At 33.6% G+C, this 26440-nt stretch overlaps 1 protein-coding gene across 4 annotated transcripts; it reads right to left on the bottom strand.

The window, feature by feature from the left end:
- Positions 1 to 53: 53 nt before the first annotated feature.
- LOC128858033 (uncharacterized) lies at positions 54 to 25083 on the bottom strand. 4 transcript variants are annotated; one of them, XM_054093958.1, is made up of 11 exons: positions 24637 to 25083; positions 20849 to 21156; positions 16726 to 16910; positions 7255 to 7434; positions 5127 to 5296; positions 4420 to 5057; positions 4046 to 4342; positions 3862 to 3983; positions 3467 to 3794; positions 1415 to 1516; positions 54 to 1359 (listed from the first exon to the last, which is right to left on the bottom strand). In XM_054093958.1, the coding sequence occupies exons 2-11, from the start codon at positions 20961 to 20963 to the stop codon at positions 863 to 865; spliced, it is 2634 nt and encodes an 877-aa protein (XP_053949933.1). In that variant the 5' UTR covers positions 20964 to 21156; positions 24637 to 25083; the 3' UTR covers positions 54 to 862. The 4 variants fall into 4 exon arrangements, with proteins under 4 accessions (XP_053949933.1, XP_053949934.1, XP_053949935.1 ...); XM_054093959.1 differs by having other exon boundaries at positions 24659 to 25083; XM_054093960.1 differs by having other exon boundaries at positions 24727 to 25083.
- Positions 25084 to 26440: the final 1357 nt, after the last annotated feature.

Here is a 26440-nt window from a genome sequence, read left to right as displayed (position 1 = left end):
AGTAAATCAATATCATTTTTTAAGAGATGCTTTTTTTTTTGTTATTTGAAAAAATTTCACAAAATTCTAAATTAAAGTTAGGTTAGCAGAAATCATAAAAACGATTTTTGCAATATCTTTTACACTACTTCCACATCAATTGGAAACTATGGCAAAATGCGGTTTTAATCAATTTGATTAAAGAAATAAACGCCCAATTACATATTTAGTATGGAATTAGGACTCTGTAAGCGTTATCGAAAAAAAAACTTGAAATGAAATTCGGTAATAAGAACAATTTTGGTATAATTGAATGCCAATTTCGACTCTGCATAAAAATAGAAAAAAAACTTGAAACTTATTGTCGAACAATTTTGTTATAATTGATTGCCAAAAAATCATCATTGCAGGCAAGGCGAGTTCACATAAGGCTAAGTTGCTAGAGCAGCTAATTTTTTTTTCTTGCTTTTTGTTGACTTTAATGTTACAGTTTTCCGTTTTTTATTTGTTTGTTTGGACTCTGATTGAAGTTTTGGCATTTAAACCACCAAATTGCTGCAACAAAAAATGCGAATTTCCCGTTTGTGCTACTGTTATCACCTTCTTTGGATTCGCCTTGTCTGTAAGTATTTTTTGAAAAAGTGGGCATAGAAATTTTTCATTCTATACATTTTGCATTGCCATATTGTTTCACCAACTCTGAAACATATCATTTTGATTTAAGCTAAAATATACATGTATGTGTAAATAGTGCTGTCGTTTATTCCACTTATTGAAAGAGAAAAACAATATTGAGGTAAATGGCATAAGAAAGTTTGTTTAACTAAGTGTACATATGTAGATAAAATATAAATTACAATAAGTCTTGTAGTGTAATTCGTTTTTATTCATGACGCACACCGCAAATGGATAGAAAAGTACTAAAATTATGTAAACTGCAGGCGGGCAAAACGGTGTATACAATGTTGGCGGTCTCCTGGCACTTAAGCCGGAAGTCATAGAGTGCATTTAGCAGCAATTCCACGGACGGTGCAGCGGTTACTTGGTAGAACACTTTCAGGTGAATTGCCGGTACGCAATGGGCAGTTAAATTATTTCCACCTGCGTTCGCATTGATTTGGTTGCTGTTGTTTGTGGTCGAGCTTGAATGTACAGTACCGTCTGTCTCACAAATTTGGTCCGAGTCATTTGTATTAGCAGTGCCGACTTGTGCTGAGTCTGTTATTCGTTTTGCGATAGGATAACCCTTTAGCAAGCGGTTGACAGTATACGTTATTATTTCGTCAAGATTCTCAGCATTAAGGTTTTGTGCTAGGTGGCAATGATTGCTTAGTATATCCTCGCTCAATTGTGTCAGTTGGGTAGTGGATGATGCTAAGCCTGCAAAAACAGAAAAGTTTTATTAAACTATTAAATGTCGGTTGTATTTTATTACCTGTAGACACATAACAAACAATTGCGGCGCAATTATTTTCATAGTTCCAACGTCGTCGTATTGAAATTGTATAGTCGCTTACAGAGCAGCCAGTTTCCTCATCTGGTTTTAGTTAAAAAACAAAACTGATTAGTAAATGCTAATAAATTTGAATTAAAAATAAGTTATATTAACTTAAATTATATACGCACAAAAATTAAAATATTCGGAACAAAAAAACAAAAAAAAAAAAAAATAAATAAATAAAAGACAAATCAAAAGTATATCGCGAAACCAGCTTTAAAATTTAAGATTTACTATTCCTCTTTTAGTAAAAATTTCTACTACCAAAACTTTATTAAGGGGTTACATGGGTTTCGTGGGTTAAAAAAATCGATTTTTTTTTGCTTATTAATTTCTACAACATCTCAAGAATATTATCCTAAATTTTCAAGTCGATCCGAATAATAGTTTCGGAGATACAGCCTTTGGAATGTGTGCGCTCCAAGCCACTTTTATTGTTACTCAAAACTTTAAACGCGTTTTTCTCGGAACCGTGTTTTCAAAGTCGGTTGTCAAATGTTCTCGAAAACTATTCAACCGATCTTGATGAAAATTTACACAGGTATTCGAGATTCAACTTACTCGTGCTTGAACGAAGGATTTTTTTCAATTACAACTATTTACAAAAAAAAAATGTCAAGCAAATTTGACAGAGATTTTAATTTTTTTGGAAAAATGTCTGCCAAAATTCCAATTTTTACTCTTTTTTCTTTCCTTCGTTCAAGCACGAGTTGGTCTTAACTAAAACACTTATTTTTGTTATTTCATTTTTGATGATCCTGTCAGGAGTTATGCTGACAACGCGGACGCACCTTTTTTTCGAGGGGTCACCGAAAATGACGTTACAATGGAGGAGTTTTAAGTTTGTTTTTTGAAAATTTCAGAAATTATTCTTTAAATATGTATCTATAAGACAGAAGAAGGTTTGAGTTAAATAAATTTTTTACACAGACAAAAGCATGTTGAAAATAGGCGTTTTTTACCCGACGAAACCCATTTAACCCCTTAATAGACACCGCTAAGAAGCATAAAAGAGCCGGCGTTACATACTATGTTACACATGGGCGGAAAAGTCCCGGGCCTCACAAAGAAAACATGTTTTTTTTGTTCGAAATTCGAATTATTTATCAATGTAATTTCCATCAAGAACAACGCAATTACTCCAGCGCCGTTCTAACATTTCAATACCATTTTTGTAGAACGATTTATCTTTCGCCCCAAAATAGGCCTCAGTTTTAGCCTTGGAGGAAATTTCTTACCGACGAACATTTTTTTAGGTCTGCGAACACCCAGTAATCGCTGGGAGCGAACTCTGGCGTATACGGTGGATGTGGGAGTATTTCGCAGTTCAATTCATGAAGTTTTGCCATTGTTTTGATTGACTTGTGACTTCTTGTTTTTGGTCAACGCGGCACCCACTTTGAACAGAGGTTTCTCACAGTCGAATGTTCATGCAATATAAAGCCAAGATGTTCTTTTAATATCTTTAAGATGTCAGCTAACTCACGCAATTTCACTTTTCGATCATTCAAAACGATTTTGTGGATTTTTTTGATGTTTTCTAGTATTACCGCCTTATTCGGACGTCCACTGCGTTGGACCACGTTTGAAGTCAGCAAACTATTGTTGTTTCTGATGGAGCGGGGTCCCTATAACCCTTTTCAAGTCATTGCTTCTTTTGAACAGTATTTTCCCCCATTAAGAAGCAGTGTAAAATTAAAACAGGAAATTCTTTTTGATCCATTGATTTGAAAACAACAAAAGTAGCCTCACTCTTAGCACAATAACTCACGAACTAATGAATAGAATATCCTGAAAATTTAACAGCTAGTTGTCTTTTTAATATTAGTACTAACTGAAAAAACGTGAATGCAATAAAACTAGTGCCATCTATGTGTTAGGTCCGGGTCTTTTCATTCAGCCCATGTCTTACATGGTAATAAATTGAAATTGAAATTGAATGGAATGTAGTGAACATTCGCACAAACTAAGATTAAAATATGCACTTACATTCGAAGCAATCATTGTGCGTATGTGCCCAGACTTGCCATTCCACTAATGCGTCACGAGGCAAAGCTGGTACAACAATATAATCCATTATTGCGTTCGTTGTACGTCGTTCCCATTGACGACGCGCTTCAGCTATGAATGATGGGTGAGTCAGGAAGCAAATACCATGAACCACATCTCTTAATTGGCCTTGAGCATTCATCGCCTTCGCTATTCGACTAAGGTGTCGCAAAGTCAGCTTGCATTGTGGACGAATTCCACCTTCGATAATTGTCATGCTTCCAGGAACGAGTGCAATTTGACCAGAAATATATGTAATCTCACCAACCTGATAAATATGGAAAAATTTTTAATGAATTTTAGTAGTACTTAAGTATATAGATTTTGATAAATACCCTTGTTGATTGACTATAGGTTCCAATATTTGCTGGCGCCCAATGCGAAATACCCTGCACATGCATTGTCTGCCGCTGCTTAAACACCGAATCACTGTTAGTATTGTGTTCATCATTATTGCCTACAGGAAAACCATAATGAAATTACAATTGGCATACCAACTGCACTACTATGCGTAAATACCATCTATTTCGTTTCCAGAAATTGTTGGACGGCGCCGCACAGGTGTTCGAAATGCTATCGCTTCCAATATCACATGGCAATCCTCTGGCAGAGGACATTCTACACAGACGCGTGTTGGAGGATTTTGGAAATTAATGGTTTGGCCATAAATACGATTCAGTAGACTGTAGTCTGCCATTGAACGTATGTAAAGAGTAATGTAACAGTAATCAGTTAGTTCATAATTGTGCTGGACAGCTAAGTCAACCAAAGATTTCATTGCCAGTTGCATTCCCTCCTCTAAAGTTGGAGCGCAACCTAAAGCGAAAGATATAGTCGAGAGGAGGTACATTATTAAGAGAACTAAGAGTGCAGAGAGCGAAAAACTATTTCACCTTGTATGCCCGCGACCCACATCCAACCCTTTTGATTAAACGCGGCCATTGGCCGATTTTTAAGTGGACGGAACTCGCGTTCAATTTTCATTGGACTCGGTGGTTGTGTTGCCTGTGCAGCCGAGATGCCAGCCGTGGCACCGGTAGACGAAATCCCCAGCGACAGCGAGCCACACACTGCAGCCGTACTGCTACCCAAAGGACATTGCACACCAAAACTGTTGGTAGCCGCTTGTATTGATGCAGCGCACAGCGCCGCTGAAGATGAAAGTAATGACGACGGTGTAGGAGGCTCATCTACACTGGCGCTCTTCGTCACAATCGGTATGGGCGAAGAGGAAGTGGTCAAATGGCGTCCAAATGAATTGCTGCGCGATATCATCAATTCGTTTTGGCTAAGGGATTCGCGCAATCGTGTCTCTTTTTCTATCAATTCTAACTCAGTCTCACTGAGATCCGGATCGCTGAGGTCACTGTATGTAGATTCGTTTAGGTCACTTATGTAGTCCAAAGATTTTTTCACAAAAACATCACAGCACTGGGTCGGCTCTTTCGATTGCATAGATAATTTGGTGAAGTTAATATATCCCACCGGACATATGGGGTCCGCAGAGCTAATTATCGTTTGAACATCCTCACTGCAAGAGGATTAGTAAGGATTTTAGTAAGCGGTAGAATAAATAGAAGTAAATGTTTATTTCACTTACGCCACAATTCGCTGCTTGAACAGCGGACAGTCTAAAGTAAATGTTTCATATTCACCACCTTCTCCACACACATTCAAACCGTACTTATCACGCATTTTGAGTAGGTGAGGTTGTATTTCACGCAATGATTTGCCTAAATGGCGGTCAGGAACTAAACCTAATGCAGCTACCTGAAATATTTTAAGAAAATCAACGATGTATGCAAATTGTCTTGCTACCAATAAGGAGCGTATTTTATATATATTAGGAGGGTCTAAACAAAAAAATTTCTTGATGCTAGTCCCTAAATTTGTTCTATCGCCAAAAACAATGGAGCAACTATTTTTAATCGACATCAATACCCCAGATATGATTCGATTTTCTCTCGAACAATGTTTGGAAATATTAAAAATTGACTTCCAAAATAGTGAAACACCATCCGAGAGTGCAAGAAAATCACGTTATTAGCGGAGCTGTGATTTGATTCCGTTAGATGTGTATTTGTGGGGAGCCATTAAAGATAAATGTTACGCGAATCATCCAGCAACGATTGACGCCTTTAAGAACGTCCATCGATCATCAAATGCAACTCCATACAGTCCAAAAAGTGCGGAAAATTGGTTGCATCGTATCTGCAACTCCAAAGTCAGCCGTGGAAGTTATTTAAATGAAATACCGTAAGAATTGTACTTTCAAATAAAAAAAACTCACATTGAAAAAAAAAATCACTCGTTCCTTACTTAAAACTATTTGAGGCTTCAAACAATCGATGGTCCATCTTGTATAAATGGCGCGTACATCTTTTATTGGATGTTTGTTGTTCCACAAATGTAGAGATCTTGCCTTCGAGCGGCAGATGGATTTTTAAGATGAGCTTTTGAAGGCAGAAATACAATCGGAGGCTTTGCCATTGCTTGCCGATAAGCGAACGCTACCATAAAAAACCGTTTCTATCGTTTGGTGTTTCATGCCCATAATGGGTTTCGAACGGGGCCCCAACGAACGGAGGTCATGCACAAATCCATTCGGATACGGCATCCTTCTGGAATTTGATACAAGCTTTAAAAGATTTTATTTTGATGTATCTTAAGATCTGCACGCAGCAAGGGTACTTCTCATAAAATATTTAAATAATATTTCTTCCAAAGTCTTCTTCTCCAACATACATCTGTCTAGTGTACACTAAATCAGTCTCTTCTGTACGACTACGGGAACTAAGTTTACAAAGAGAAGGCAATTCCGTTGCTTGCAATTGGTTTTGTTGCCTTTGAAACATTTATTTTTATTCGTCATTGAGCAGACGGAGAACACAAACGCGACTTCGTGCCCATAGCTTAGTCTCGTCCGTTTCTCGTTAACAAATTACTTGTTGTCTATCTGAACAATGTCTATTTACCACCATTAAACAAAATACTGCTCACTGTACAGCCAATAGTACCTATTCTAAACATTTTTTGAGGTTCTTTTTCTATCCAGTTCTGCGTTAGGTGTTAGATATACCTGTCTGGGATCAAGTATTTACCAATGGATCAAAAATATGTTTGCGCGTTTTTCAGAATTCATGGAACGTAGTTGCCGATAAGTCCACCAGAGAAGGTTTAAGCCACGAGTACTTACGCGCAATAGGAACTATAAATACAAAGTACAAATAGGGTCATTTACTTTCACCATTTTCAGCAATCGAATCATTGATGTTATATGGCGTCAGGCAAGAAAGCAACCAAACTCGTTTGTCCGAATACGACTTTAAAAGAACTTCTGTTATGTTACAAAATCTTGACTCTATGATGCGAGGCTCGTTGCTTTCTTGCTGTTCATTCGCCTTTTAGTACGTTGTAGGATGATTTTTGTGCGATTTAATGCTTTTATAATTTTATATGTATGATTTCTTGAAAGTTTCTTCAGGCATTCCCAAATTTCAAGCACCTACTTAAAAGGTATTCCATAAAGTTACTCATATATCAGGCACACTAGGCCACTAGGCCAAGCAAGAAAAACTTTAAACATTTATAGCCGATATTAGAACCTCTAAAATGCCCTCAATTTGGGTCGGCTGATATTTGTCTATGTTAGAAAGATTTTTTACTATGTAAGACTTTTATTAAATTGTCATTTTGGCTAAAACTTCATGTATTGCATAATGTTTTACCTTTATTATAATGGCATGTACTTGGCAATCAATCATTTCCTGCAGCAACTCAGTCTGGTCTCTCCTCCATAGATACGCCAGCGATACCAAATTTAGGCGACTACAAACATTTTCGACACGTACTCTCTGATAGTCGGAGAGAATGGCACCCACAGCAACTGCATCAACTTGTAATTCATTCTAAAATGATATAAATTTAAAGTTATTATTTCAAAAGACGCGCCCAGATGTTGTTTTAAAATTTGTTGTAAAAATGTATATTCTTTGAGGTTTTATTGTTTTTATTCAAAAAACACTCTTAGCAATTTTATGTGAAAAATGGCATCATTTAAATGTCCATCATGAGCACGACTACAGATAAATTCCGCTAAGCAATCAATTCATGAATGCCTAATTGTTGAGAACGTTGAGATATCGATTGGATTGGGTGTCGGTTGCTCAGAAACACTTGCGCTCACACACAGCAGCAATATTCTCGACAGAGCATCCAGTTTTTGGTCTACCAGACTTTTTTCTATACTCGGCGGAACCATATTCTTAAAATTTTTTTCTTCAACCTTCGAAATGTCGACCCATTCGGATGATTATTTCCACCAAACAAATCACGCATTTTGCGATATGGTGTTCTTAAAGATCGACCATTTTCCTAATTAACTTCAATAATTTTAACGCGTTGTACTATCGTGTAAAATTGTACATCTGTCTATTTGACAAATGTACCGTCTAGGAATTATTCACTCTTTTTAAAAGGCCTTTTATAATTATAGCACAACGTAGGTACTATACATACCCAGGCGATTTTTGATTTTTTTTAATATTTACAATGTTTTTCGAAATAAAATTGTTGGTGAAAATATGGTATTGTGCAAACCTATATAAATCAACCTTTCAACTTTATACAAATTTTAGTAAAAATTTACAAATTTTAAACTTTTTAATGGGAATTTGTGGAAAATTTCTGGGTGTGCATTAAAATGGCTAATAAAATTTAAATAGAATAAGGGCAAATTTTAAACGCCTAAAAAATTTCGTTAGGTTAGTTTATACTGGCTGGCCATAGCAACGCAGGGACCATTTTGCTCCATAGCGATACCAGATCAGTCCTTTTTTTTGGGGTTTTTAGCGAAAATATGCATCACTCAATATCCGCGAACTGTTCGCGAATTTTAGAGACGCTTAAGCTTCAGTTCAGGGATAAATTCTTGTCTTTCAAAACTGAGAGCACCCAAGTAGCATAGTCTAGTTTTCGAGAGAGCCGGCCAGTAGTATAGAATATGCTCCAGTCTTTTGAACCCGGCTCATTACATTTCCTGCAAGCATCATTAAGGCCCTATACAAGGTCTGTAAGAAAAGTATCCGACTTTGTTTTTTATTTCTAACACCTAACAAATTTGAATTACGCGCGCTTGCACAAGCAGATCTGTAATCTTCCTGCATATGTGTGAATTTTTTCCCACCTGTCGCTAGCGTCAGTTGCTGTCAAGCACTGTGAACGTAACATGGTATTTATTGCTCTCGTCGGCTTTTGAATACGTCTTGGTGACGTGGAATGCTTCCACTGTGACGATTGCATTTTGGTGAGATTTAGCTTGTAAGCATGAGCTGCAACTAGGCAGTGCCCTCTTTGTACAACGACTGGAGTTCTACAGTTCCTTCTATCGAACGACATAACCGATTTAGAATAGTATACCAATCAAAGCCATCTGCCTTTGCCTTTCTTGAGATGTGGTCCTCTGGTTCTTTTTGGATTTGTGAGCAGGGGTTTAAGTACCTGACTTATTTGATCCCCTGCAAGGCTCGCGCTTTCTTTAGCTATTTCATGCACTATTTAAAATTCCGTTGATTTTTAATAATCTTATTTTTTGCCAGCGTGTAATATCGATATCTCGTGCCCCCTAATAGATATCGATCTTGTTGCTATTAATGGCTCTAATGGCAATATTTCACTGATGAATCTAATTTCTACGTTCAAAGATGTTGTGACCTGACCTATCGCGAACTCATCTCTCTCAGCAGTTTTTAGGAAAATACACAACAAATTTTAAATAGTTCGATATTTTTTGAGACAAATTGGAAACAGAAGGTGGCAGTTACTTTATTTTTGGCGATTTTGACAAGTCTGACGTCGGGTCCGCGAACTCTCTTATTCTATCATTCTTGGATATTTGAAGTAGTGAACCAACTCATGCTAATGAAGAGAGAGAGAGGCATCGGAGAGCAACAGCAACGTCAACTCATGGTTCATAACCTCAGAAGGTCTCGCTAGGTGTGTACGTGATCTCATTGAATAGATGGCACGCAGAGACAACCTGTAAAATTGCTGACTTGATGACTGATAATTTTTCATGGTTCCAACACATACACATAGTTGGCATACGTGGCAGCCCCATTTGCCCCGACTGCCTTGAGGAGGATGAGCATGAAACGAAAGCAATGAAATGAGCGGTGTGTGACACGAGTTCTATGTTCTGAACGAGCTGTTTGTGTATTTCCAAGAAACAAAAATAAGATGCTTTTATAATATGGTTGAGTAGGTTTTATTTGATACAGATTAGCAGAGCTTTGTCGTGTGTACGAGGAGCCCATATATCATAATGCATTTTGTATTATCTTCTTACTAAGTGTATATTTAGCTCATTGTGTTCGTTTTAAATTATACTTTAGAATTTTTTCCATATAAAATCAAATAAACACCATTAATAAATTTATTTAACTTAGCCTTATCAGTATTCACTTATGTAAATACCTTTAAGTATTTGGTTGACTAATAATTGCACATTTTGTTATCATCAAATACATTATAAAACAGAATACATGCGTACATACTTATACATACATATGTACACGAACAAGCATTGCTGGCAGATATGTGAATTCAATATGGAATATTTACAAATATTTAATGTACAAATAAGTAGCCAATGATTATTTTTTCAGTTAATTAATCTTATGCAGGCGGCTGAATTATTTAAATGTTTGTTATCGGGTCAGGGTGCGGCATTTTTCAGCTGTGCTAATTATTCTTCACTTCGATGTTCCCGCAGAAGTCCTTATTCCATTAGGTACATTTTTAGTTATAAATAGATTCATCTGAGGATCTGTTCTGACATTACCTAAAATCTCTCCTTTTCTTAATAGAAAGGCAACTTCGACCCTTTTCAATTAGATCGGATAGAGTTGGTGTTTTGACAGTCAGCACCGGAGGTGCACGCAGCTAGACTTATGATAGGTCTCTCGCACTAACAAATTAAAAAGCCCTGCTGAATGTCACTATCGAAAGCTTTAAGCGCAATTCAACTATCAGCAAGGTGCATATAGATTGAAAAAATTTATCCAATTTTTACGCAAATAGTTTAAAACTGTTTCATGGTCGATTTTGAGTTCCTGTGCCATGCTACGACTACTTACATACTGGTCAACTTCGATTGTTTCTGCGATTTAATCAACATTTTCTTTAACATCAAAAATGCCGGAACGGAATCGACGAAACAAAAATTGCACATACAGGGTCCGGCACTCGCGTGTTACCAATTAAAAAGGACATAAATTTAGTTTGGAAAATTACTTTTATTCAATTCAAAGTAAAAAATGTGCGAAAATAATACACAATTAAAAATAAATTTACTTTTGCTCGATTTGACCACCCTTTGCCTTGACTATGGCCTTGTGACAGTCCAGAAGCGAATCGCAAGCTGCCCGAATGTGACTTGCATGTATTTTGGTCCACTTGCGGACAATGGCTCTTTTCAGCGCCTCGAGACTGGTGATCTTACTCTCCAAAATTGTCCCATTTTGTGAACGTTATGAAGTTTGGAACGTTGTTTTTCAGCCATTCTTGGTTCACCCGAGTTTTGTGAGACGATGCCGAGTCCTGTTGAAACGTCCATGGTCTGCCACCGAAATGTTTGTCTGCCCACGGCTTCAAAGCAACCTCCAGAATACTTTCCCGATAATATTTCGTATTTACCTTGACGCCAGGCTCGATGAAAACGATTGGAGAGCGTCCATCTGTGGCTACAGCGGCCCAAACCATTACCTGTGGCGGGTGCTCCCTCCTGGTGGCCAATCGATGACTCAAATTCTCGTATGACCGGTCGGTCAAATAAACCCTATCGTTTTGGGAATTTACGAATTGCTCAATTTTAAAAATTTTCTCGTTAGAAAACTCAATGTTCCGAAATTGACCGCTTTCGGCCAAGCGAAGCAACTCCTTCGCTCTCTCAAGTCTGACTCGTTGCTGCTTTGGTGTGAGATCATACGCCTCTTGGATCTTGTATGGCTTGACTTTGAGATCATTTTTCAGTATACGGCGGATGCTAAGGTTCGATATTTTCAGTTCTTTCGCTATTTGATTGGCACTTCGTCGGGGATTTCGCTCAAGTCACTTCTTCACTTTTTGAACCATTTCACGTGACGTTGCAGTCTTTGTATGCCCACCTCCATGACCTTTCGCGATGCTACCAGTATCATTGTAACGAGTAATGGTGCGATAAACAAAAACTTGATTTACTTTAAGGTGCTCGAGCTCACGAACAAACGCTGGTTGTAATTTTCCAGCCAAATATAATGCATTAACAGTTTTACGTTTGAAATCCATTACTTTTATTTTATTTTTTCGCGTTTACTCTCGGCAAAATGTTCCGCACGCTCGTAAACAATGCTCTGGACTGTAATTTAATCAACTAACAGACAGCTGATGCCCGTGCATGAGCTGCGCGAGCGGTCTGAAGTTGGTTACACTTCGAGTGCCGGACCCTGTGATTAACTCTCTAAGTATCGGTACCATGAACACCATTCAGAATTTCAGCGGCCTTGTTTGCATTTTCGCCTTTATCAAAGACAAACTGTGAAATGTACCGAATTTTCTCTTTGTTGGCTTCCATTGTTAACATCCTGTAACTCACAACTGAATGCAACAAACGAAAAACTGATAGAAACGAAGTAATTTTTAAGTGTGAAATGTTACCTTGAGCAACGAGCAACGAGCAAACTTTAAATTGTTTGATTGATAATTTTCGAGATATCGATCACTACAGCCAAACTAATACATACCTTGCCAATTGCCCAATATACCAGTATCAGGGCAGCGGATCCTCTGATGAATTCAATACAACAAAATATTCAGCCACCCCCAATGTAGTAATAATTTTACATATTTACAACCAGATGACCACGACGCGTAGGTGTTGGGCATAAATACTATATGTATGTATAAACGTACAAAACATAGAATGTATATATTTACATACATACATATCATTTTATATACATATATCCCGTCGTTTAAATCTCCACTTATTCTTTTAGCACAATCCAATAGAAAAAGTAAACAAATGTCGCATGAAATTGTTTTGATCAACGTGACATAATACTTATTTATTGTATATAAAAGGTGAAGTCCAAAATAAACAAGACTGGCGTCATAAAAGTGTTTTTGATGGCGTCATCTTTTTAATGAGTTAGTGCGTTGGAAATTGCATCCCTAGCTGACTTCCAGTGAAAGCTTAGTGGCATTCGGTTCAGTGGAAGCGAAGTTATTTCGTCTAAAGTGTCAGTATGTTTGTGTCATCGGTACAAAAATGAGTTTCGAACAAAGAGCTAAGATCAAATTTTGTTTTAAAATCGGTAAAATGTTTACTGAAGCATCTGAATTGATGAAAAAAGTTTTTGGCGATGATTGTCTATCTCGTGCCAGAGTTCATGAGTGGTTTACACGTTTCAGAGATGGTTGTGCGGGCATAAATCACAATGATTATCATCGAATCGTCATCGAAATTGTTCATAAATTTATCAAAAACGAACCGAAATCATCGTTAAAATTGATGGAATCGGAGTTGAATATCTCCAAAGCATCGATTTATCGCATTTTAACTGATCATTTGGGCTTACGAAAGGCCTGTGCAGGTTTCATTCCGCACAAGTTAACTGAGGAACAAAAATTTCTCAGAATTCAACATCCGAAAGACCTCTTTAAAGAGGCGAGAAAAAAGACGATAACTTCCTTTACAACATTGCAACTGGTGATGAAGCGTGGGTTCTTCCAACTTGAACCTAAAACTAAGCGTCCAAGTGCCGAGTGAAGGCCCCAGACGAGTCACCACCCAAAAATCGCGTTTGGAGAAGTCAAAAATCAAGGCAATGCTCATTTGTTTTTACGATTCCAAGGGTATTGTCCACAAGGAGTTCGTGTCAACAGGCCAAGACGTCAATGCAATTTTCTATCTTGGCGTTTTGCAGCTTTTATTGTATCGCATTCGTCGAATTCGCCCTGAATACCGCTAAGGAGGAAGCTGGCGCTTATTGCATGATAATGCACCATCTCATCGATCCACTCTTGCGACTGATTTTTTGATTATAAACCGCATTTTAACTATCAATCACTAACCGCATTAGCCTGATATGGCTCCTTGTGACTTCGACCAATTCGAAAAATTGCATTTGGCCATGAAAGGAAAGCGTTTTGCGTCCGTAGATGCCATCGAAAAGGCTTGTACCGACATCCTAAAAAACATTCCGGCTAATCGCCTGAAGCACTCTTTCGAAAAGATTTAAGATCGCGCAAAACAATGTATCGAGGAGAGAGAGGACTATGTTGAATAAATAAACTCGAAATTATCAGAACAAAGCTACTGTCGTTTCTATTTTAGCTCAGTCTTGTTTATTTTGGACTTCACCTTGTATGTACATGTGTATATGTATATGTAAGTATGCGGTCACACGATCACAAATCGAGAGCAAATAAAAAGTTTGAAATTATTGGCCGCATGCCCACATATCATATAAATATATCTGTATGTATATATACGAGTATATACATGCATATGTATGTGCATAGCTACGTTTATATGATACAAGAGAAGCTTAAGAAGGCATTAGCAGGAATGATGGAAGAAAGTATGCCATTCTGATCGGATTGTTACCTACATACATATGTATGTATGTATATTGATTAGTATATCTAGTGGAAAATATGTTTTAGGCTGTGGTAGTACTCGTACTGCCATTGATATCTGTGCCAAATTTCATATCATTAGATGCATTTATTGGTTTCATCCATTCAGTTTGCTACATTTTCCCCATACATATGAAAATATTTGACAAACAAAAATATTTGAAGTGGATTTCGAAAGTAATGCACGTATTTATCTATTTATTTATTTTTATAACAAAACAAGCTTATTCTCACTATAAATGTCTTGTAAACAAATAATGAATTGACAGATTGAAATGAAACTTCACGTACGTTCATATGAAAATTAGGCTGGTAGCAAGTGATATTTTATTTATTTAAAGTGATTTAGAAAAAAAGCAATTAAAACGAAGATGTTTTATGTCTCTACTCTCTCTAAATTCTTTTCACATACACATAGCCCATAAAGTCTGCGTATACCTTACAAATATTTTTAAATTGATTAAAAACACAATGTAAATTTATAGTTGAAAAAAAAATTGTATTATTAATTTATTCTTTCATTGCATTCTTAAGTTACAAAAGCAAAAGAAAATAACAAAATTCTTCACTTCATTCTTTACGTAACGGTAAGTAATTGCAGCAACGTGTAAATAAAGCCACCAGAAAGTCTGCGTGGAGTTTATTTCTTTTAATAATACCGTTACTTTATTATGATTTTTTTCGATTTTGCACACTTTTCATTATTTGTTATTATAATGAATCGGTTAGCGAACTCAGTTGCACATTTTATTTAACCCTTAGAATACGGAGTGGGGGGACTTTAGATCCCCCAAGATTCGTTTTTCTTTAATAACTTCGTAAATAATTTCTTTCTCTCGTTTTCCCTTTAGGTAGGCGAGCTTTATTTTAAATCCTGTTTAAAAACTTAGTAGCATTTTATTATTAATGTATTTATAATTATAGGGTCAGTTTTTCATTTGGGACTTTAGTGACCCCACTCCGTCCTTTATGCTATAAAATATACTCCGTACTCTAAGGATTAGAAGAGGAAAGCGGAAACCAAAGGAATAGAAATTACTGCATCAGAAAGAAAACTAATTACGAAATTGTGGAAAGATGGAAATAGGTTCATAAATATTGGCAAAGCTATTTCGAGAACGTTTTTCTCTGTTCAACTTGTAGTAAATAATAACAAGCAAACCGGAATTTTAACATCTAAGCCTAGGTCTGGGCGTCCAAGACCACTATCGGTCCGAGAAGAGCGCAGCATATTCAATATGGCAAAGGTTAACCCTCGAATTATTTCTTAAACAATTGTTAAAAACGTAACCAAACATCTAAAAAATATTTCTGTGAAAACTGCTAGAAAAGTTTTACATAAAGCTGGATTCGTGGTAGAGTCGCTCGAAGAAAGCCGTTTATTTCACTTGTGAACAGAAGAAAGCGCATTGAATTCGTTAATAGTTATGTATATAACTAAATAAGCCTCCAGAGTTTTGGAAACCAGTCATTTTTTCAGACGAAAATAAATTTTGTATTTTTGGAATAACAGGACGTCAAATGGTTTGGCACAAATCAAGAATTGCTCTTGAGAAACTAAATCTTATTGAGAAATTATGGTGTTGGGATGCATGGCGGCAAGTGGTGTAGGTCAGTTAAAATTTACTAAATCGACAATGGATAAATGGGGATATTTGAACATTTAAAAAAGGAATTCGAAACAGAATGCCGAAAATCGTGGCTTATCATCAACGTTTCGGTTCCAACAAGATAACGACCCAAACACACACAACCGATATCGATAGCTTTGGCTCTCGTACAACGCTCCAAAACAGCTCAAGACACCTATCAGTCGCTCGAATTGAATGCTATTAAGAATCTGTAGAATCTATTAGGAAAAAGAATTCGACAGCATTTTATAACAAGTAAGGTGGCAGAATGGGCGAAGATTACAATTCAGCAAACAGAGAAGTTAGTAAACTCTTGCCAAATAAATAGATTGAGTGAAATCCTAAAACATCGCGGATATCCTACAAAATATTAATTTCAGTTTTTGTATATTATTTATAAAGCTTTTTCCACATGTTTTAAAACTGTACGCAGACTTTCTGGTGGCTATATTTACATGTTGGTGCAATTACTTACCGTTATGTAAACAATGAAGAGAGGAATTTTGTTATTTTCTTTTGCTTTTGTAACTTAAGAATTTAATGAAAGAATAAATAAATTTAAAAATATATTTTTTTAACTATAAATTTATATTGTGTTTTTAATCAATTTAAAAATTTGTGTAAGGTGTACGCAGATTTTATGCGCTATGTGTATGTTTTTCTACTTTCATATAGTAGGTGTGGCATACATACATATGTTTTCCTCAATAAAAAGTGAACACCTTTTAATGGGTTTATTCAAGACAAATTAATAAAAATATAGTTTCAATTAAATTAATTCTTACTATGAAATCTATTTCAGATCCTATTACAGGAAATCTGAATTTATTTTGCATGAATTTTGTTTGTATTTTTGCTTCGAAGCGCTTTTGACACTATAATACTAACCTTACACAATTCCAAAAGACTGTACAAATCCTCAACCTCATCATTGTCAGTAGGCACGTAATGTTTCCCAGTTTGTGTACTTTTGCCCTTAGTTTCTCGCCTGTAAAGTGGCAAGCCCATCGCCTTCGCCAAGCTCTCAATGCCCATGTGCCCGACGGTCTGGTACATAAAGCTATCAAGTTCATCTGCAATAGATGCAAAGAAACGGTTCAATAAAATATGGGAGCAATACAATAATACAATATATACATATATACATACATATATATATAGGGAGCGTGTCATTATTCTGTATTACAAAATTCTGTAAATTGCAAAAAAATTCTGCTTTTTAAAATTCTGCTTTTTTAAAATTCTGCTTTCTAAAATTCTGCTTTTTCAAAATTCTGCATGTTTAATGCGAAAAATTCTGCTTTATTCAAATTTTGTGATTTTCGTCGTACAAGAAGTAACAAAATAAACATTTATTCCATAAATATACATATGTACAAATATGTTTAAGCGAAAACAATATTTTAGTTTACCCAATTACAATATTTTTTGGAATTCTTTTTAAATACATATGTAGTGTGACTTAATTCATTTCTGATGAGGGTTATTTTTTTGAAGCGCGGCCGAAAGCCGCCCACGCGAAAAGAAGTTCTACGCAAAAATACTGTGGATTCCATCGAAACTGAAGAAAAAATTATTATTATTATTATTATTATTTTTTATTTAATATCTCGAATAATAATAAAAAATAATAATAATAATAAATTAAATAATTACATTACCTTTTTAACATTGTTAACATTATATTTTAATACAGAATTTTGTAATACAAAATTTTGAAAGCAGAATTTTAGAAAGCAGAATTTTAAAAAAGCAGAATTTTGAAAGCAGAATTTTAGAAAGCAGAATTTTAAAAAAGCAGAATTTTAAAAAGCAGACTTTTAAAAAGCAGAATTTTGTTTTTAGAATTTTGTATATACAGAATTTCGACACCAACCCATATATATATAATTGACGGTTACCCTTAAAAACCAAAAAGGAATATAATAAAGGAGTATAAATTAGCTGGTTAAATTAGAATGCGCGGTACAATTTGAAAATTTAAATGAATGCGAAAGATGAGTATGAACAACCAAATAAAGTAGTACAAAAAATATAACAAAAAAAAATTCTAAAAAATAAATTTTAAAAAAAGTATAACAATAAGGCAATTAAAAAAATAAAAATTATAAAAACAAATATAAACAAAATTATAAAAAAAAAATTATAAAAAAAAGGATAAAAACAAAATATAAAAAAATACAAATTTAAAAACTTATAAAAAAAATATAAAAAACTATTATAAAAAATTAAATTATAAAAAAAACTATAAAAAACAATTATTAACATAAAAACAAATATTTAAAAACAAAATAATTATAAGAAAATTTTTTAAATTTTATTGTTCGGCTCGTTGTAAAAACATTTTATGTCATAGTCAGCGAAGATCAGGAACTTACCGAAATTATATCAATGACAAATATAAACCAAAGCATAGAAATAACCAAAAGAATTATAAAAGAAAATTATGAAAAAAAAATTTTTTTAAATATAAAGCAAAATAATTATAAAATAATATACAAAAATATATTGAAAAAAATAGTAAAACAGAATAATTATAACAACATTAATTTAAAAAAAGTATACAAATAAAACAATTATAAAAACTAAATAAAAAAAGTATAAAAATAAAGAAATTATAAAAATAAAAATTTTAAAAACAATAACAAAAAAAAATTATAAAAAAATGAAAGTACAAAAACAAAATATAAAAAAACAAAAAAAAAATTATAAAAGAAACTTTAAGAAGAAAAAGTATCAAAAAAAAAAAAAAAAACAAGATTTAAAAGAAAAAGTTATAATATAGAAAAGCGTATAAACAAATATATTAAAAAAATATACAAAAAGAATTAAAAAAGCATTATAAAAAATAAAATTATAAAAAAAAACTCTAAAAAAAAGTATAAGCAAAACAATTATAAAAACAAATACTTAAAAAAAAATAAAAAAAAAAAAAATAATTATAAGGACGATTTTTTAAATTTTAGTTTTCGGCTCGTTGTAAAAACATTTTATGTCATAGTCAGCGAAGATCAGAAACTTACCGAAATTATATCAATGACAAATATTATATAAACCAAAAGCATAAGAATAACCAAAAGAATTATAAAACAAAATTATAAAAATAATAAAAAAAATATAAAACCAAATAATTATAAAAAAGAAAATTATACAAAAAAAAAATATAAAAAAGAATTGTAAAACAAAATAATAATAAAAAAAAGTTTATTTATAGTATTTTTTACGTCGTTGTAAAAACATTTTTTGTCATAGCCTGCGAAAATCAAGAACTTATCGAAATCATATAAATTACAAATATAAATCAAAATTATAAAAAATAATAAAACAAAAATTAAAAATATAAAAATAAAATATATAAAAAAAATGTATGCTTCTGATTTTGTCAATAATTAAAAGTTAAAAATTTTTTTTTTTTTTTTTGCGTCGTTGTAAAAACATTCTATGTGAAATATTAACCCAAAGCAGAGAAATAACAAAAAACAAAGATAAAAAATTTGTATTTTTCGAGAAATTAAAAACGTTTGCTTTTGTTCTCTTTGCTTAAAATTTCAATAGTCCTCACGACGTACCTTCTCTGTATATCAGCATCAGTAACAATGTTAATACCATAATATTTGTGCTTGTCACATTTATCTTATTTATCTAGACAAATAAACTGATAGTTGTTTAATTAACATAAACAAACGTCCTTGTATCCAAATTATCAAATAGATGAGTTAATTCAATCTAGTTGTTGTAGTCAACCTTGAACGGATATGAATTCGGCTTGTTTACCGGGGGGATGTAAAATGTAAACAGATAAATTCTGTTTTTAAAGAGATATCAGCAGTTGAATTTATTAATTGTCTTAAGCAGCTTTTTGGCAGATACTCTGTATTTTACATTTCACTCGGCTGGTGTAAAATTAATTTTTGCTAATAAAGCGTTTTTCAATAGGTGCGCTTCAACTTTTTTCCGATAGGGAGGGCGAACGACGCAATATTTTTTATCTTTCGCTTGTCATTTGTAAACTTCATTAGTACACATTTCATCATGGAACGCTTCACACTTGAGCAACGATTGCAAATCGTGCAAATTTTTTATGAAAATAATAGTTCTGTTGCTGCTACTTTAATCCAGATTTTTCCAAAAAATCATCTTCAGTGATGAAGCTCACTTTTATCTCAATGGCTTTGTCAACAAGCAAAATATGCGTTACTGGGCAGAAAGCAATCCACACGTGATTCATGAGGCGCCGTTGCATCCCAAAAAAATCACTGTTTGGTGCGGTTTACATGCCGGCGGCGTAATTGGCCCATATATTTTCGTTGACGAGAACGATCGCCACGTTACTGTGAATGGAAATCGATACCGCGACATGATAAACGATTATTTTTGGCCGCAATTGAATGGTATGGACTTAGACGACATGTGGTTTCAACAGGACGGGGCCACAAGCCACACAGCACACGCTACAATTGATTTGTTGAAGAGTAAGTTCGATGAGCGCATTATTTCCAGAAATGGACCGGTCGAATGGCCGCCGCGCTCGTGTGATTTGACGCCTCTAGACTATTTTCTTTGGGGTTACGTGAAGTCATTGGTCTACAGTAACAAGCCGGCGACGATTTGTGAGCTCAGAGCCAATATTGAACGCGAAATTGCTGGAATTTCGGCCGATTTATGCAAAAGAGTGGTCGAAAATTGGGTTCAACGATTGGACTTCGTAAAACGTACACGCGGTGGTCATGCAAAAGAAATCGAATTTCATACTTAAATGTATATGTTCAAACTCGATAATAAAAAAAAAATTAGTTAAAAAAGTCAAACCGTTTGTGTTTTATTCAAAAAAAAAAGTTGAAGCGCTCTTACTGAAAAACGCTTTACTAGACCTTTTTCTTATTACTCTACCTACTCGACTGAAATAACTAAAAACAATTTTGTCGTATAATCTAACATTTTAATAGTAGGCACTAATGTACAAATTTGAGTTAAAATATCTCTGCGCAATTAACCTCAATGTTGCACTCACCGCGATCTTTTGGGTGAAGGTTTGCGAGCGCAACGATCTCGTGTCCCTCAGCGACGCACTGCATCATATTGTAGCAGCTGTCTTTGCCACCGCTAACCATTGCAACCACCCGCATGATTTAAGATTTAAGTTGTGCCCTTGAACCTGTAAATTGATAAATTCACGATTGGTGTCCAACCGATGCCCAGGTTTAGGTCATAGAAAATTCTAAAAATTCGCGTTTTTGTTTTCTTATTCCGTCATTTGTGGTGGTTTACAAAGGTTGCGCCGTTTTTTTTGCTGGTTTATTGATCATACATCATTATTACCTGAAAATAAAAATTATATTTTTAATCCATGGAATCGCAAATAAAAATTGGTAGATAAGAAATTTGCACAGGAGAAAAAAAATGTGGGTATGCATTTGTGATATGAAAAAAAGTAATAGGTATTATTAATTACGCCGTAGATTGAAGTCGAGTAAAATGTTCTAGATTTTGATTTATTTTTGACTTATTCAACAAAATAATATACAGCTGTGTTCACAATAATAGCAACTCAGCAAGTTTTGAGTATTTATTTTTATCTTAATTTTGTTTTTATTTGAAAAAAATACAGTTCATAGCCTAAAAGCATAAAAAAATCATATAACCTTTTTTGTACGGAGAATCGCCAATAACTTCGAACCTAAACTTTTCATACCAAAATTCTATACAACTGCATACTGGAAATTTTTCTAAAAATTCTAATTAAATGGTTTGCAATTTTTATGAAAATTTCTTCATTTTTTTTTCTTTAATTTTGAAGTATGTACAAAGTTTGAAACTTTCAGTTAAAATGTTTTTCTTGTAGTATGAACTATATTTTAATAGGAAAAAAATAATTATAGAGTAAAACTTTGCTGGGTTGCTATTTTTGTGAGCACAAGTGTACATACGTACGTAAAACTTATAAATACGGAGTTCAGTTTTTGTATTAGGTATATGATTTTTAAGGGGACAGATACCTGTAAAATTTCGAAAAAAATATTAATATAATGCTTTAAGAATATGTCAAAAATTGTTTAGAAAGTAAATTTAAGTATTTCTTCTATTATAGATCGTCAACCGTGACGACTCTATTCTTCGCGTTCGAGCGCTGGGAGAGGTAGAATTTTCATGTATTCAAACTTTAGACGCGTTTTTCTCAAAACTATTGTATATTTTCGAATTGGCGTACACGATAACTCGAAAAGTTATTGACCGATCTCCCTGAAATTTTGCACACATATTTTTTATGATATTACTTTCTATGTGAATACAGGTTTTCGGAAATTTGTCGAAAAATTTTTTTTTTTCGAAGCAAAAATAGTAGGAAATTTCGCCCCAAAATTTTTTTAAGTATTTTACTGTTTGGTTTTTTGTATTCAGATCACTGAGGCCGATGCTACAATGCCCGCCGATTGAGCAGCCCCGCCGACCTTCCTCGAAGAATTGAGTGTACATCCGCCATTTTAAATGATTAAAATAAAACTAAAATTTTTTATATTATTTTAATGTATAAATAAACTGTATGCCAATTTTGAAAAAAAGATATATTGACTCCTTCATTTTAAATAACTTTAATGAAAATCAGGGAAAATATTGCCGTTTACAGGCATCTGTCCCCTTAAAGAGGTTATTTCTTTGAATAGAAAGCACAAAGCTTAAAAGTATATCGACTAAAGGTACTAAATAACAATTCATTAAGGGGTTCCGGTGGTCTCTAATTTTCAAAAAATCGATTTTTTTTATATTTCGAAAGCAAAGGCTTTTAGGAATAAACTATATCTATGTATATATAATATCTACAGCCGTTTTAGCAGGTAGAGTCAAACTCGTCAAGCGGCCACTCTCAAAACTTTAAACTCAATTATCTCAAGACTACTTTTTTCGGCCTGGTGTTGTCAAAAAAAAAATTATTCAACCGAATCGTCTGAAATGTTAATATGTTGTTCACAACATCAATGGCTATCGCCCGTACTAGAATCTTATTATTATTTCAATTATTTCGTATTTTTTTATTAAAACTGAAAAACAAGCCGATTTTTAGAGTATCAAATTCAAACCGCGCCATTTAGCCAATTTTTTCTTTTTTTTTTTAGTAGCGGCACATAACTTCTGTCATACTGTATTAATAATAAAAAATTCCTGTAAATACCCTAAATTTTCTAGCTCTAGACCACCGGGACCCCTTAAAAATATTCCTCTCTCTGCTAGACATGAACGTGCTGCCTTAAGTGCTTTCGTTGATCTTATTTTTAAATGTTGCTACAAAGCTCAGTACTTTGAATAGAAAAGTTGTCAGGCCAAAAGAAACGAGTTGTGTATTTTGAAAAGGCGCTAGTTTTCAAACATTGTGCAGTAGATCGACAAATTTAAAAAAAAGTTGGATTAAAAAATATATACGGTATATCTCTATCTATGGTAACGAGAAAGGCAAATATCACAAAAAGTACAATAACGCAACAATTCTAAAAACTGGTTACTTTTTTCATGGCACACGATTCAGAAAGTTGAAATTCACTAATTATTAGCACACTTTTCATATGTTAACTTGTTTGCATTTAGAGTTTTTCACCACAGATTTTTCATATTCCTGCTTTTTTTTTATTTATTATGTGAACATATGCTTGTGAACAGCTGTTTTTCTTATTGGCTAATTCTTACAAATAAAAATATATCCACGCTGGAGAGAATGCAGAAGGTGGGGACAGCCGTGAAACGCTATCCCGCTCTCAGTGGATTTGACAGAATCAGCTGATTTGCTGACGTAATAATTTAGTATTTGTTTTGCTTTTAATTTTTATAGTAATTAACGAGCGAATTTATCGTACTACGTCATTCTCTTTCTCACTTTCCAATTGTTACGTCAGAGCCAGATAAACTCTTATGGATGGCGCAACATTGTAATCAATTATTCTTGAAATGTATCCACAGAGAACGTTAATGTATGTCAGATCTCTGGTATACATTAAAATCTCAAAATAAAATTTAACTTTTCGCTCTCAATTCCCCCTTGCTTGCACACTTTATTGTAGAATGGTAAAACTTGACAATTGGTGCAAACTATCTTGTATGCGAACAGTACTAATATTATTAAAATTATTGTATCAATTTTCACACAGAAAATCTAAAATAAAAAGGACCACGTCGCTACGACGAATATTGCCATTAAAATATGTAAAATACTTCTCTTTTGGGGTTAAAAAGCTATAGATACCAAGGCTGAAGAATTTTTTTTTTTTTTTTTAATATAAACTCGGTAATAAGTATTCACAGGGTTTCAAATGTAAATTCATATATGGATGTAGTTACACACTGTACTAAGCAGGGATTTACAATATAGAGATAACTATTTTCGAATTCTATCATTCTTGTGTAGAACTATGACTTCTTTTATAAAATAAATATGAATTGAACATGGCAGGATTACAAAAAAAATCAATGACTTCTTTCGATTTCATCGAAAAACACTGATCCAGAAATACATACATATGTATTACTATGTATGTATATGCATACATGCGTAAAATTATACAAATGTACGTTCATATGTGTAATAACAACTCGTCTCGTTTTAGCTCTTGAATTTCGCTTTTACTTGCAATTGCATCTGAGCCACAAAATTATCATATAACATTATTTTGTTCATTAATAATAAAAAAGGAATATCATTTATCCTGCATGGTACTTGAAAACGTAGCAAGTCCTGTATGACTAATCTCCTTCATCTTCAATTGGAATGTGTGTAGCACAACAAAAACAATAGTCAGTTTTTAGCCAACTCACTTTGATCACCTCTGCCTCGTACCGGAATTTTGTATTGGATCACTTTATTTCTAAACAATCGAAGTTAATTTAAAAACACACGCACTTCACCTTATTGCAACTGTACATATTTCATCAACAGCATTTCAATTCCATATTATATAGCCGCAATTTATGCATCTCTCTTTGTAGGGTTATGTTACACTTTTCACATACACATGCATACACAAGAATATTAGACGAAACCCGCCACTCCTCTATATTTAATAACCTTATGGTGTTTTCCGGAATCTAAACGCGTTTTTAATGAGTTTAATATATATATTTTCAGTTTAATCACATCTAATGATTTTCTTGTAAAACAGATTTTTATTATTTCACCAACGGTCAGTTCATAATACGTTCTCGATTGACGCAAATATCTTCGCAAATTTCCATTCCTCACGGTAGGTCGATTCTTCTACTTTATTGCTGTTCTGACTTTTAGTGTTGATTATTCCTTCCATTGTAATTTGACTTAATGCTGACTGTGCTGCCACCTGCAACACTAAATAGTTACCGTGTGCTCACACGAAAGCTATACACCGATGCTTGCACGGGTTTACTTTCCATTGCTACCACGATAAATTTGCTTATAATGTCTAAGTGTGTGGATCGAATTTAAAAATTATGACACACAAATGTAGTCACTATATGAGCCTTTTGATTTATAGTACTTTTTATAAATTACCATTAAGAATTAATAGCAATATTTAACGTTAAAAATGCTTAATTTTTGCATAACCTTGAAAAAGTGCCCTATTACAGACAGACGCTTATTACAAACTTCTTAAACACAAATGCAGAAAAGAAACAATATTCACTTAATAAACACTCTTTATTAATTCAAGATTTGGATTTAAAGCTATTTTTACTCAATAATATTACGCATTTTTGAAATATCGTGCAAAACAAATGTGCGGGACGAACTGTCAAAAGAACGATAGTGAGAAAAGAATAAAGAGAAACCGAAAGAACCCAGTCAACCAACAATGAGGTTCAATACAACTTTTGTAGTTTTTAAAATAGATAAATCAACCTTTGGCCTTCGATAAATCGTTATTTTAAAAAATAGTGAACATTTGGACTAAAAATTCGCGATAAAATAATATTTTCAAAAAAATGAAAATTTGAAGTAAAAAATCCCGCGATGAATCATAATTTTCAAAAATAGTGAAAATTTGGACTAAAAAAATCGCGATCAAATAATATTTTCAAAAAAAGTGAAAATTTCGAATAAAACATAGCGCAAATTTTTTTCAAATGTTCACTTCCGGCGCTTTTTTGTACATACATTCATGTTAAGAAAAAAAAAATTTTATAAAAAAGGATTTTTTTTTTAATTTCAAATATATATTTTTACAAGCACTGAAAAAGATGGAACAGAAATCGCACGATTTTTAGTATAAATTTTCGACTGCCGCGCTTTTTTGGTTTAAAATATATTCATGTTACAGAAAAAAAAAAAATTTTATAAAATAAAATAAAAAAAGAGGTTGTCTGTAAAGTCGGTTTACTGACGATAGTTTAACGTGACAACGTCATAAGAAAATACTAATGTAATGGTTGCAATTTTCAAAACAAAATTTTAATTTTATTTGCCTGATAGATATTTTGTATGGATATAGAGGAGGAAGTAAATGGAATTGCAATGGAATAGGTCAAGTTATATTACATTTACAAAAACGTGAAAAATTACGAAACTTTAATCAAATTCATGAAATTCACCATCATCGATTTGCCTTTTTCAAGACACTTTACACTCGAAACACTCCCTTTCATTTCC

The sequence above is a fragment of the Anastrepha ludens genome, chromosome 3, assembly GCF_028408465.1.
Source record: "Anastrepha ludens isolate Willacy chromosome 3, idAnaLude1.1, whole genome shotgun sequence".
NCBI classification, from domain to species: Eukaryota; Metazoa; Arthropoda; class Insecta; order Diptera; family Tephritidae; genus Anastrepha; species Anastrepha ludens.
Note: the sequence above shows the minus strand (reverse complement) of the source record. Positions and strands in the feature narration are given on the sequence as shown.